The sequence below is a fragment of the Lathamus discolor genome, chromosome 6 (assembly GCF_037157495.1).
Source record: "Lathamus discolor isolate bLatDis1 chromosome 6, bLatDis1.hap1, whole genome shotgun sequence".
Taxonomy (NCBI): Eukaryota; Metazoa; Chordata; class Aves; order Psittaciformes; family Psittacidae; genus Lathamus; species Lathamus discolor.
Window position 1 is genome coordinate 84,845,123 of NC_088889.1, and position 14,029 is coordinate 84,859,151.

Sequence of the window (14,029 nt, forward strand, 5' to 3'; positions counted from 1 at the left end):
TATTTTAACATTCATCTTTATACTACAAATCAAACTACACATTTTCCCATATGTATTCATTTATTATAAAATTATGTGAACTTCAAAAATAGATGCTTTTAAATACATAGGCACAAATGTAGAGAAAAAAAAAAAGTCATTTTTGTCACAACATAAGTGTCTTGAGAAATAATATAACTGAGGAACCTAATCCCTTCCATCTATGTGTCACATAAGAGAGAGACATTGTTTCTGACCCTTCTCTACTTCACATCAGTGCTGTGAAGTACCAACAGGAAAACAAAAGTAATGGTTATATTTTAAACACTTTAAAGTGATTTTAAAAAAATGCAATTTCACTTACCTAATTCTTTAGAAACTGGAGAATCAGCTGATATATCCCCAATCTTTGCAAGGCTATCATAATACGCTCTTCCAGCCACTACCATAGCTTGGGGGTGGAGGGAAAAAAACCACAAAAGAGTGTTAAAAGTCAAAGTCAAAATATTTTCCATAATCCTTACTTTATGCTCCTACAAAATCTTGTAATCCAGGGCACATAGTAAGAGAGGGGTATATAGCAATAAGGAAATTCTGCTACCACAAAAAGGTCCATGAGTGGCTGAGCTACATGCTAATTTGTGAAACCAGGTGACAAAGACAGAAGACCAGACTACATGAATGAAGTTTCCACCTGTTATTTAGTTCCAACTTTCACTCATATCCAGAAGAACTGAGCACCCAGTGGGTAGGTTTAGCCATAAGCCATTGGTCAGGATATAACAAAGTTCCTTGGTACAGATAAAACTGCTGGAAAAACCAGAAATGCAGTCCCAAACATCCTAGAAATGCCAAGTTCTCTGCCCTGTACTGAGCAGCCAAGTCACATATCTGAGAAATGGCTAGTGTCCATGAGACAAGGGACCTACAGTTGCCAGAAGGAGACAGGGAGCCCTTCAAAAGCAAACCATCATTTACTGTTTAAGTTAGATGAAAGAGGAACTTGCTTCAAAAAAGCTATGACGGAATGCAGTTGCTAGGTGTGACAGATTTAAAATAATGGTGAAATGTGAAAGGCTGGATAAAGTCACTCCTAAAAAGTACCATTTTGGATAACACTATACAGTCATCATCTGTCATCAATTACAAGTTCTTGTCAGAACAATAAATTGCAATAAGAGGAGTCTATATATAGGCACTAACTTTTCCACTTTCCAGAAATTTTAGGTCTTAAAAGTTAAAACTTCAAAAACTAAGTCTCTGAAAGGTGATGTTCAGGTTATGGACATAATCCATTTGGTATTCTTTTCTCAATTTTCAATGTACCATTAATACCTAAAGTCATTATAAATTACATTGTTCAGTAACGTAATAAGCTAAAATGGTGGAAGATCTCTGGTTTCTTGGACAGACATGAAAAACTAGCACTGATACATACAGTTTCTGCAGAGTTATTTTGACAGTCCAGGAAAGTGCCTACTTTTGTTTTCATTACTGAACTCTGGATGGCAGAGAAAATCAGTATTCCAAGTACTTTATGCAATATCAACCTCAGGCAACAGGTATATATATAGTTTAAGTAGAAATCTGACAGTTTAACATTCCCAACCAAAAGGACAGACCCTAGTTAACTGTTGGATGCTCCTCTTTTTATCCCTCCAGGACAGTTCCCCCTTTTATGCTTTATAGTTGGGGTTTAACAATTCCAGTTTTACAGGAACTAATAAGCTCTTCTTATGTATCACTAAGGTTTCAGTTATTCTCAGTTAATCATTTCCTGGTTATAGCTATTTTAGCAGCAAAGCCAGTTGTGCTAGAATGAACAGGGAAACATCAGCACTCAAACTGCAAGGAGGCCAGTAGTGAGAAACATTTTATATATGTAGATCTACAGTTGTCCCCTTGCATCTGCACAGTATTTAGAGCTGATCTGCACAAAGAAGTAGCAAAGACAAACTAGCAAGTACCTTTTCAACCTAAAGTAGAAGCCAAGGAGACTCTCACTGCTGACTTTAGAATACTTTTTTTCTGAGAGGCACATACTTGGCAATTGCCAACTAGAGTATTTTAGGTTTGTGTTTTGTGATTTTTACTAGCAAAGGTGACAACTTTGGTTACTGACTATATTCACTGAGAAACATGAAAGTCTTCCAGATGAAACAATGATTGTTTTTCAGGCTTTATTGAATTAGTCAAGAGTAATTTCTAAGCTGTGTCTCGCAGGTGCTCTATATTCAAACTTTCTCAACAGAAAAATAGTACTGGTGCCACTGACAGAATGAGCAGTATGCCACCCATATGCAAAGATTTTATGCCATTCCAGCTCTTCTACCTAACGTTTTCTGAAGGTAGCCCTAAGTCAATCTTTTGTCTCAATACAGCACTAAACCAGGAACAAGAATGTATGATTTCTCCTGTGCTAATCAAGCTAAATCAAGAACTCCACTTGGATAGTTTCTTCACCAGCTCTATGGCTAGCAAACAATTTCGGCAGAAAAGAAGTTTTGACCGTTTATGTTCAAGATGTATAAAAATACATTATAAATCTATAAGAAGGTCTTGTAATGTTGTCAGCCTACTCTGACTTGTTTGGAAATCCGCATAGTATTTGTTTAGCAACAGAGTATTTACTCCTTGTTATAGACCTATTTATACCACTCAGAACTGATGGAGAAAAGATTAACAATTTATGAGTCCAAAGATGACTTTAATGTTGTTTCTCAACAGTTGTTGCAACATTGTAAACATTTATTCACTTGAAATAAGTGAATAAGCGTTCATGCTAGATATGCTTTATCAGCCAGTCTTAAAAGACAAACTTGCTACACCACAATTTCCATCAGCTTCTCCAGTGCTGCTGTGCAGTTATGTTGTGACTTATGGATGACAAGCTGAATTAAAAGAGAAGCAGCACAATGTAACGTATCAACAGTAAAGTATGTGAAAAGCAGAACCCTCAGAAACTGGTATAAACATTTTTCAGTCAATCATGGAAATACTTGTAACTTCTAGTACTACGTATAATCCCTAAGGTTAGGTATTAGGTAACCACAATGTTAATCCATCAGGTTAGGCATTACTGCATGTAAGTCAGCATTTCCCTATTTTCATCTTCATCAGGTTTTAGTTTCATCTTGTTCTCAAGCCTGGTCTAAAATTTGCATGAAGAGAGATTTCAATGTCTATTTGGCTATGCACTACTTCTGCTGTATCACATTCCTCAGAGTACTAGATTACACATAGGGAAAAGGTATGCCACAGACTTGAATGGTGCAAAATTAGAAAGATTTTACATCACTTTAATATGGTATCAAGCAGTTCAACAGGTCTGCAGAGGTGAAATGGAGCAAGCTCTAACAGGTCCTACAATATGAGCTTTGGGAATCCAGGGCCCAGTCCTTGAAACCCATTCTTAAGGGAACAACTTCTGTGAAGTCAGTAATAGAAGTAAACATCCATGTTACAAGAAGCTTGAGAGTCTGGGTCCTTGGATTCAAATTTATTCATTCTGATTTTGACTCAATTAAAAAGATACAATCAGATTTAGTATGGACAAGGAAAAAAAAAAATTAACCCACTCCTGCAACTCTTACTCATTCAAGTTGTTCTGTTCACAGGATTTCTTAGGTAGTGATGTGTATAGGAGAGCAGAAAGAGCTCTCAGAATGTGAAATAGCTGTGAAAGGTATTTCCAGAGAAAAAAAAGAAAACTACTAATTTACATAATTTGGGTTTTTTTTCCCCTTTTATATTATTATTCTGATGTGTGTTATTTACACTTGATGTCCAGTTTATTTTGCAGTAGGTCTGTGCTTAAGTGTTTGGGATCCAACTGCTGCAGGATGGTTAAAAAGCCCTATGTAGAGCGGGTACATGTGTATTTGTGCTTTTTGGGGGGGTTTCCTAATTAAACACATCCAAAGTTCAACTTAGAAATTAAGCTTATACGCAACCCTCATATCCAATATGCATATTTAAATGAAATAAATATAATTTTAAAGTTAGCACCTAGAAGACTTACCATTAACAGCTTTTTCATAGTTCTTTCCCAGATTTATTAAATTCCTCAGTCCTGGATTGAACTGTTCCATAACATTCTAGGGAATAGAAAAGAAGATTTGTGTTATAACCAAGGCAGTTCAACAGTGGATGGAAGTATTTATCTCAGTGTCACTTAGGTCTGTTTTAGGTTTCGTATGTACAGCATACATCTGAAAGGTCTGTGGATGGGTGAAAAATAGAAGACTTGGGAAGAAGAGGAGAGCAAAGGATGGAAGGGAGAAGAGCAGTTAAGATCAACAGGGGAAAAAGAAAAGGTAAACTTTCCACTAGGGTAAAAAGAATCTGGCTGTTTATAATACAAAGAGATGTCAAGTATGTGATCAAAGCTTGCACAGATCCTTCTCTTGTGGTAGGTGATGGTGAAATAACAGTGAGAGAAAAACTTCTACCCACTAACTGTTTTATGAAGTCAGACAGTAACAAGAACCTTGATTTGAGTTCTTTTTGTGCCCCTGCTCTGAGCTGAAAAAAACCTATAATGCTGGGAAAAGGAAAAAAAAGAAATGAAATTCACCAGGTAACTGATGAGGGGAGACAAGTACTTTATTTATGTTTTCTAAGTTACAGAGAGCATTAAGGGAAATCAGTTGGGGTTTTTTGTTTGTTTGAAAATGCTGCATTTCCTTGTGCAAAGCTGTGGTCCTTTTAGCAAGAAAATTATGACCTTATTTAAATAGAAGGAGAAAAAAAGTCCACTGCAGCTGCTTTGGCTGTTAAATACAATTATTGGCTGAAACAGCCAGAATCTGAAATCCAGCAGCTCCAAGCATGCCTACCCTCATACCTAGCAAATTCTGTGAACTGATGAAGTGGTAGCAATTGTGACTGGCAGTTTCACAGTGCAAGAAAATAGCTACACCATTAAATAGAAACATTTCAAATCTTTGCAAAAAGTAGAAAATAAGTTAAGTCACGACACATGAATTCAAATTTGAACTTGCCCAGAGTCGGGGGGGGTGATGAAGAGAAGCAGCAGCTTTTGCTCACTCAAAAAAGAAAACCACTCACAAAGTCTGAGTTGTCCCTACTCATAGGAAAGGTTCAGTTTTCTTCCTTCTGGTCAGAGACAGAAACTCTCCCCCAGATCAATATTCCAGAATTACTTTTATCTTGTTATTAGCACTGAAAAAGAGAAAAGCTGACATGCTGATATAAATGCAGTAGTTATTCAATCCTTGGAATCACGCTGTTCAAGATGTTTCAAACACATGTAGCATAAATAGCGGTATTCCAAGGTACTGGATGTTGCAATTAACTTCTGAACGACGCTAAGTAAGTTTGAAGGAGAGCCCTCTGAGCTTCACTTACTTGGTGGTTTCTTGGTTTCTTCAGGTAGAATTGCTATCTGAAGACGCAGCACGTTTGTTTAACAAAACCTCCTTTTGCATGTATGTAAATAACTACCTTGAACAAATATTCTAGAATTTGCCATGTGTGCCTGGTCATTTAATAGTCAAGTAACTGCAATGTTCTAAACCTTTCTTTTCTCTCTTCCATACAAACTACAGTTTCACTTAACAGCAACTACTGAGTCTCAGGAACAATTTGGTAACTAGTATTCTGTATTAATTACATTTATTTTTCACAGAAGCTCTATATTTCCACAGAGGAAAAACTTCAATGTTTTTGCAGCTTCTAGACCTTGCTTTTCCAGGATCTTCCTAACAAAACTATACCTGTGACATTACGCTGTAAAATTTTATCGTCATGAGATACCTGAAGACACCATTCTGCTACTCTATTTTATGACAGTATTTTTATGACAGTATTTTTATGACACAACTCACATGTTTCTAGATACTGTTCACACAGCAGAACTTTCAAGTTCCAGGAATTCAAAACAGATGCTTTCTGTTTACAAGAAATACAAAGCACAGACAAGTGAAATAGTCTCCAGTTTTTGTCTGTTATACTACTAACAGAATGAAAATATTTCTATTTAGTATGTACATGGATCCAGAAAGAACAGAAATATCATCATCACATTTGTCTTATTTTCAGACAAGGTCATTCAGACAGAACTTTATTATTATTATTCAAATATAGTGCTATACCTGAACTCCAGTCAATTTAAAAAGAAAAGAATTAGCTCCAGATTTCACCAACTCTACTTTAGCAGTCATATTGAGTAAAAATAATATAGCTATTAAACCCCCCCAAAAAACTCTGTTAGGTTCTGATGGTGGTGTAATATATATGACATCAAAAGCAGACACAGAAAGAGAATACCTAGCCCCACTCTCTTTATTTGTACAAATTAAATGCAACTGGGATTTATTTCTGGTCTTACCATTAAACTCTTACCTACCCAAACACGATCACTGCAAACAAACTACCTAGTGTCCCCAGGCCGTTGATTTGTGTTAACTCACAAACCACATCCAGAAATCATTTGGGAAAGTGTGTTTCAGGTTGGGCCAACAATGCCAAAGGCTATTCTAACAACAGTATGGAATTTCAAGCTCTGGTGTCTGGGAACATCCCTCCTCCTGCCACAACTCTTTAATTTACTACTGTAAATGTTGCTGCTGTGCCTCTTTTGCTCTCCCTGCAGCTGAGACAGTGCGACTGTGAGGCTTTTGTTCCAAGGGGTGTTTCTTCCTACTCCAACTTCTTGCCATTCCTTCCCAGCAGCGTACTAAAGATGATGTCTCTTGGCATACATGGAGCCAGTGAATCAAGAAAAAAAGAAAAAAAGGTGAATGAGGGTATTGTGTTAGAATATAGAGTCCTGTGTTCCAAGGATATGGAGGGGGAGAAATGTGTATATGATGTAGAAGCCATGTGTATCCATGGCAGGTAAGAATCCCAATGTCACCTTGAATTGCCTGGTGACACTGAAAATAATTGTCTTGAAAGACAGCTCCTGTCCCTACTTACCCTGCTCCTCACAACAAGGACTTAGACTAAAAACCTGCTTCCTACCCAAAAATTCTAATGGTAACATGGCAATTATTGGTCTCAAAATACTGATTTTGGAATGACTGTCTTAAGGATTCAGGGGTTAACATTCCAGTTTACTTGCCATCTAATTCAGATTTCAAACAGAATGCAGGGATTGCATCTCCATCATTAGTTGTTTTAATTTACGAGGAAGTGAACAAAACCCAACAAAAATGCCTTCAAAAAACTTCCCTCTCTGAAGCCAGATCACATAGCTCCTTACTTTCACTAGCTGATTTGATACTTACTGAGCATTCATGTATAGCAGCTATAGATCACACTGTGGAAACACAACAGGTCCACTGAAACACACCAAACTCTGATGAAGAGCTCCAGTCATCACATCTGCTCAACATATACATAAAACTGCGCAGAAGTTGAAGAAACAATTTATAGGCCACTGCCTTTGGTAGCTGAAAGGCACACAACTAACGGATCTTTTCTCCATCAGACCAAGCAGCCTCTGGAAGGTTTTCAGCCTTTATTACTGCCACAGTGGTTGATTGTTAGCAGAAGCGTCTGCACCAGTGAACGCCCGAGAAGCAGTAAAAACCTTTGCAATGGAAATTCCCCTTTGGAATTTGCCTGGTTTAATGCAGTGTATGGTTAGCTCATCCTCGCAGCACTGTGCAAGGCTCATCTACTTTCCTACTAAGAGTTTGTGTTGATAGACTTAGCTGCCCCACTCCCACCCCTGCTGGGTCTCCAAGATGGTGTAATGAAATAATTCTTAGATGATTTTCCTCTCTTCAGCAATATAGAGAAGCATAATATATGTTTTTTCTTTCTAGATTCTCAAAGCAAAGAAAAACCTGGCTGTGCTTCTAGTGCTCTTTTTATATAGTTAACCATTGCTGCTGCCTTTGAAGTACTGCCCAGGAACATGTATCTAGAGCACATTTTCAAAAGGAAAACTGTCACTGGCAACACTCTCTTCAGGACTAGGTATAAATTTTATAATTGCCAAGACATTCCGAATCAATTAAAGTGATTGTGATATTTGTTCAGCTTCAGAAGTTATAGGGGAAAAGAGCCACTCAAATCCATCTGTACAGCTATTTTTTCATATGATATCTTACAGTATAGCTTCTCTTACTTGCAGTCTAAGGAAAAGGTAATGAAAATGAGTGGGACTGAACACCAGTGCAAAACTGCAAGTCAGACACTCCAGCCAGATCTCAAAAAAAGCAGAGACAGAGGAACAAAGAACTTCTGATCAAGACAACCACTAATATAAAATTATCAAAAGTCTCATAAAATATCACCGTCTTGTTATGTGCCACGCTGTACAAGGACATGGGAATAAAACTTTTATCTTAATCCAAATAGACATCACAAAGCAAAAAAAAAACACAAACCTAGGAGAGACAATGGTTCACAAGACATCATTTGTCTGTTCAGTGAGGGACACACACTCGGCTTCCTAATTGTCAATGAAGTGTCCTATATTCTAGTGACACACTACCTCGCATGAACAGAATAATTTACCAGAAGAGAAGAGGAGGCACATGATCAGCTCCTACAGCTTTCTATTATTCAGGATGAATGGAAATAAAGGGAAACACTTTCAAAACAGGCAACAGGAAACATCTTTTTATGTAGAGAATTTCAGAGTTGGCAAAAGTGACCTTCCAAGAAAACTCATAAGATAAACCTGCTCTGGTCATTTGAGTCATTAAATCCCAATATATTCCGGTATAACAGTTGCTATATGCCTTTCACCTCATGAAGCCAATGTGAGTTAACCAGCATGGTAGAAAGGAGCTGACTGAAGCCTTGTATTTCCACTTGTGTGTAGGTATTATATCTTCAGCAGTTCCTGATAGTGATATAAACAACATTAATCTTCAAAACAAATGACATCCATTGTAAAAGCCCCTTCCTGTAAATGCTCAGCTTTGCTTTTTACTTAAAGACACACCTCACAGAACAATAGCTCAGCAGGTATGAGTACAACTAAACAATGCATAGACTCCCTGTAGCTTCAAGTTTACATCCTGCAGGCACTTTTGCAAGAGTGGATAACAATGTATTTGGGTGGAAATCTGAAACTATAGAACTGGCACCGAAAAAGTAGATCTTGATGTCTAACATTACTCATATTATCATCAATTTATATATTTATAGCTAACTTTTGTATAGCTACTAATAATTTGTTATCCCTCAACTTGGAAAACAGTAAAATTAAGTTTTTGGAAAATGTCTTCAGTGTCTATGTCTGAAGACCCACTTGAGAAGATCTGAAGAGCCATACAGAAGGTAAATCATATTGCGCTGTACTGTACTTGGAGCGTTTTATACATCATTGCATTTCATTTCCTCCTTTAGCTTTTGAAATCCACAATACAGTTTTCAGAAGGGTGCGATTAAGCTCTCAACACACCTCATGTTAAGCTATATCAGCTGTAAGTTAGCTTAATATTGTTTTAGAACAGGTTTAACAGAATGAAAAAAAAAAAAAAGATCAGGATGCCAGTGTTTATTCAAAAAGACTGATTCTTATGACTAATTATTAGTCACCTTGACAGAACATTTCTTGCTTAATACAGCAATTAATCATCCATCAGTGCATTTCAAATACAAACTTTTTCAGGTTATGAACACGCAGCCCAGGATAGAGTCTAAATAGGAATAACTCTAAGGTCAAGAGATAATTTGCACTAAGATAGAACTGGACTTTATACACACATGAACTCCCAAAGGCTCCACTTCCCCAAGGTCAGGTTTAAATTTCAGTGATGCAAAATAACAGTCTTACTGCAGCAGGTGCTAGGACCACAAGTGAATTTTAATTTTGGTAAATAAGTCTGGTAGTTTAATCTCATTTCAAGTCTTTTTAAAAACACAGGGACATGGATTTGGGACATGGAATTTGGGACTTTAAAATGAATTTATCAGATATATTTTCATGATAAAACAATACAGCCTACCAAAATAATCACACGTACCCCTCAGGAGAACACTGCATTCCACCGAATAAAGGTTGTTTTGATGCACCCCGGTTTTTTTTCTAATTACACTTTGGTTGACAATCAAAATTGTCAAAAGGGTAAGATTTACCTGAGTTAAATAAATCTTTAAAATCCAAGATTACCAACACCAGTGAATTACAGCTATCACGCTATTATCAAGTGCTCCGGAAACCTCAAACCACCGGAGCAATAAGGGAGCTGCCTGCCCAGCCCTTTGACCGCAGAGACAGAATGACAGGTCTGTAACTCAGTACTTTCCTGTTTTGTCCCCTTTCCCCTGCACTATGTGTATCACAGTTGGATGCCAAATAGTTTTCCCCCACATACAGCAGACAAAAAGAGCTGTATGAGCTGCAATGACACACCAACATGTAACATCTTTCCTGGGGTTACCAATTGTATGAGGGGGTCATACAACCTCCCTCCAGGGCACACCACATGGCTGCAGTGAGTTCAAGGGCAGGGCAGTGTCATACCAGCGAACCCCTCAGCAGTTCCTTGGTAAAAGGGAGGCTGTGGCCCTCTTTAGTCATAGGCCTCCACACCCTTCGGCTTCATTTTGCACGTGCCATTCCTATCATGCATTAAAGTGATTCTTCAGATATTACATAAAGAGTAAATTTCAGCCTTGATTTTTGTGTGCACACACATATATTTGTGGATTATGTTGTTTATTTAGTCAGGTTAACTATAAAAAAATAATAATAAAGTGTTGAGGTATTCACTTTCTGATGTTGTTGCCAATGAAAAGGATGAACAAGGTAAAAACACAAGGTCATTACTTAGCTGCCCGATGACTTCTGTAAGTACATTTTGAAGCTTTGCATAACATGGGTTACTATGTATTGAATAAATCCAATGGATTAACACTGTAAGAAAGTAAAAAAGGAAAGCAGACTAGCATGGCATTCAATTTCATTCTCTATTATTTTTCCAGGTCACCGAAATATTTTTTTTAATTGTTTTTTTTGAGAAGTCAGAAGCTTGTGTTTGGTCCTGCAGCACACAGATGCCATCGCTACACCACATTGGTTTCCCCATACCAAGCCCTTCTTACTGGCAGGAGAAACACAAACACTGCTCCCGATTTTATCATTACCAGCATGGTGTTTTAAGTGCTGGATTGCTAGGATGGCAAACAGTAAGAGCAGAAGTTCCATGTGCATTATTAAGCAAAGGAGAGCACACTCACCTTGCAGCTAAAGCACAGCACAAAGAGGTGTTCGTTTGTTTTAGATGAAGGAGCTGTGATTAGTCACTGCAAATGCCAAATACACAGAGTAGTGCTCCCTGCCCTTAAGAAGTGAAGGGCTATTTTCAAGATTTCAACTTCGATACAGAAATAACTGCTTTAAAGTAGACCGAGAATCCATTCTCTGCATGAAGCAGCCTTTATACCTTATCTGGATAAAGTTTCAACTTTTAATGAGGGCAGGGCAGGAGGGTTTCCAGGCCTGTGAGTATGAGCTATGTGATGCAATGCACCAGATCGCTCAAAATACCCACATGGAAGACATTTCATCACACTGTCAACATTAACTTTGGATAACTGGTTTTTTGCTGGTAATTTCAGTTTTACATATCTGCTTGAATTAGTTAAAACCAAAAAAAAAAACAACAAAAGGGTAAACTTTCTCAGGAAATAAGTACTGAAAAAACAGGAAGGTTTTGTTTATTTAGAGGTCTGTCATCCTTTAAAGCCTATTTTATATTATACCTGTTACATCACACAGGAGATTTTCTCTTCTCTCCTCTGTAAAGCTGTTTTAGCTACATTCTGGAAGTCAATAGACAGAGTAGGACATTCCTTTGTTGGCACAGCCCTGAAGAGTCAACTTTGCACATTTCTCTCCTATGAGCTTGTATTCACAGGCTGCTGTTCTGAGAAAGATGAGTTTGTATTTGCTTATGGCCTTGCCATGAATGTAACTGATACCACAGATCACCAGACCGTTTAAGATGACCTGCATCAAATACAGAGGACAAAATTTATAGGCAAGTAATCTCTTTCTTTTTTTCCAGTAGTTTTGCATGAATTTGATATTTAAATCCAAAGAAAGTAACTAGCAAATACATGACACCAATATAACTGGACTACTTGAAGGAGTAAAGTTACCTTAAGGGTGTCAAAGAACAACAAAACTAACAGGAAAATACTCCAGTAAATGCTTTCAGGGACCTTTAAATGACAACATCTTCAGAAATGTGAAAACATTCATTAGTAAACCAGTAAGACTTAATTGTAAAATAGAACAATCCCCCAGAAAGCTTTCCTTTGGGCTCAAACCTGTGAATGCACTGCAGCTGTAAGTTCATTTGCACGATTAAATGCCATTTGCAAATTTAAGTGCTTTCTCTAGTACAACACACAGTACAGAATGAAGATTACAGATCCAACACTGCCATTGCTACTTTGCCAAACGGATGGTTCTTAAGGGAACTTTGCCCGATTAGAATTGGTGTGTTTTGGAAGGGCTGAGTTTATAGAGATAAAAAGTTTAATAAGCAGCTACTGCCCATATGCAAAATATTTTTAACCCTACAAATAGCGAGGCATTTTGTAAAGCTTACGTGTTCGCTGACATAAACTGGACTACCCTCACGCACCGGTGCTGTGTGGCAGTGCTACGGCGTACCTTCAGAAATCTGATTACCAGCTCGGGACCCAGGCAAGCAACTGAAGTCAGCGCTAAGCTGTTTTTTAGGCTCTGGCCCGCACGAAGAAACGGTTCAAGCAGAGGACCACAAGCACCAAGATCTCCAAACCACTTTATCATCAAAACACACTGCGGGCACTATGACTCGCTGGAGAGCTGAGCCTGCTAGAGAGAGAGAATCCAGCCTGAAAGCCCGCCTTGTCCGGAGCTGTCTCTCTTGGCTCTGCGGCCGCGGGCAGGACCAAACGGGGCGAGGGGGGCCGAGTCTCCCTCTGCCTGCGCCCCGGGCCCCTCCGGGATATTTACGAGCGAGCACCGAGCCTCCTTTGACACACTGGGGCGGGAGAGAGCGCTCACAGGGAAAGGAAAGAAAGAAGTTCGCTCCGCTCCTGCGTGAGGAGCCGAGGCTGCGCTGCACCCTCCCGCCGGCCCCCGCCTCAGCCGACACCGCAGCCGGCCAGCGGGGGCAAAGGTGGCCGCCGTGTCCCCGGCCAAGGCAGCGGCAGGCAGCCCCTCCCCGGCCCGTACTCACTTTGTAGGTACTCTCCGTCAACTTGTTCACCTCCTCGGGGTCCCGGGACATGGTGACTGCGGGGAGGCTGCCGGTGGGAAGAGCTTCGTCCTCCGGAGAGCGCTTCGGCCCCAGCCCAGGGCGGCCGCACCAGACCTAGCTCCTTCCTCCGCCGCTAAGAAACTGTCAAAAACTTGTGGAACCAGCCGGGCAGGGCCGCCGGGGCGGGGCCTGCGGGGCCGCGGCCGCCTGACGCGGCAGGACTGGCTGGGCGGGCGGGGCCGGGATCGCCTCACCTCGGCTCGCCTCAGCGGGAGGGGCGGTCGGCTTCGTACCGCCTCTACCTGAGGTGCTGCCGCCGCCGCCGCCTGCTTCGTCTGCGGTGCCACCTCCTTCCCCTCTCCCGTCCCGGTGGCCGTGGGCCCGCGGAGAGCCCCGGAGGCGAAGCGCAGCCGGGGCCCCGTGGAAGCCTCTTCAGGAGGCAGCAGTGCTGCGGGTACCCAACGAAGTGGGAGGTAAATTCTTCCTCATAGCAATTAAGTGAGGATTCTATACGAATTAATTGATTAATCTTGTTAGGGTTAATTAGTGTAGTCCTAGTGGCGCTAGTGAGGCTGGGGTGGTTCCTGTTCTTCCTTCCACAGTAGCACCACGTGAAGGAGAGGGAGGGGGTTTCCTCAGGGACTCTCAGACAAGGGCTAAAGTGCCTTTTCCCTGAGTCCTGGTCCAGTGCACCACCCCAGCTTCACGCTATATGCTTCAGTTTAAGATTTCTTTTAAATATACACCAATAAAACAGTGCCCCAGTCATCTTTACTGTGTGAAATGACTCATGAGGCCTTCATGGGGGGAGCAGGGTGAGGAAAGCTGGGATAGGCTATAAATTTTTGTGGATCATAGATTGT

At 40.0% G+C, this 14,029-nt stretch overlaps 1 protein-coding gene and 1 long non-coding RNA gene across 2 annotated transcripts in view; one reads left to right on the forward strand and one right to left on the reverse strand.

Annotated features, from left to right (window-relative positions):
* Positions 1 to 13,449, reverse strand: part of BAIAP2L1 (BAR/IMD domain containing adaptor protein 2 like 1) — a 39,271-nt gene extending 25,822 nt beyond the window's left edge. Inside the window, exons 1-3 of the mRNA XM_065684391.1 lie at positions 13,146 to 13,449; positions 4,001 to 4,076; positions 344 to 430 (exon numbers count right to left, since the gene is read on the reverse strand). Of these exons, the coding sequence (XP_065540463.1) occupies positions 344 to 430; positions 4,001 to 4,076; positions 13,146 to 13,196 (214 nt within the window). The 5' untranslated portion in view covers positions 13,197 to 13,449. The remainder of the gene's footprint in view (positions 1 to 343; positions 431 to 4,000; positions 4,077 to 13,145) is intronic.
* On the forward strand, positions 4,784 to 9,184 carry LOC136016747 (uncharacterized). Its single transcript, XR_010613682.1, has 2 exons — positions 4,784 to 6,739; positions 7,776 to 9,184. It is a non-coding gene; the product is annotated as an uncharacterized LOC136016747 (long non-coding RNA).
* Positions 13,450 to 14,029: the final 580 nt, after the last annotated feature.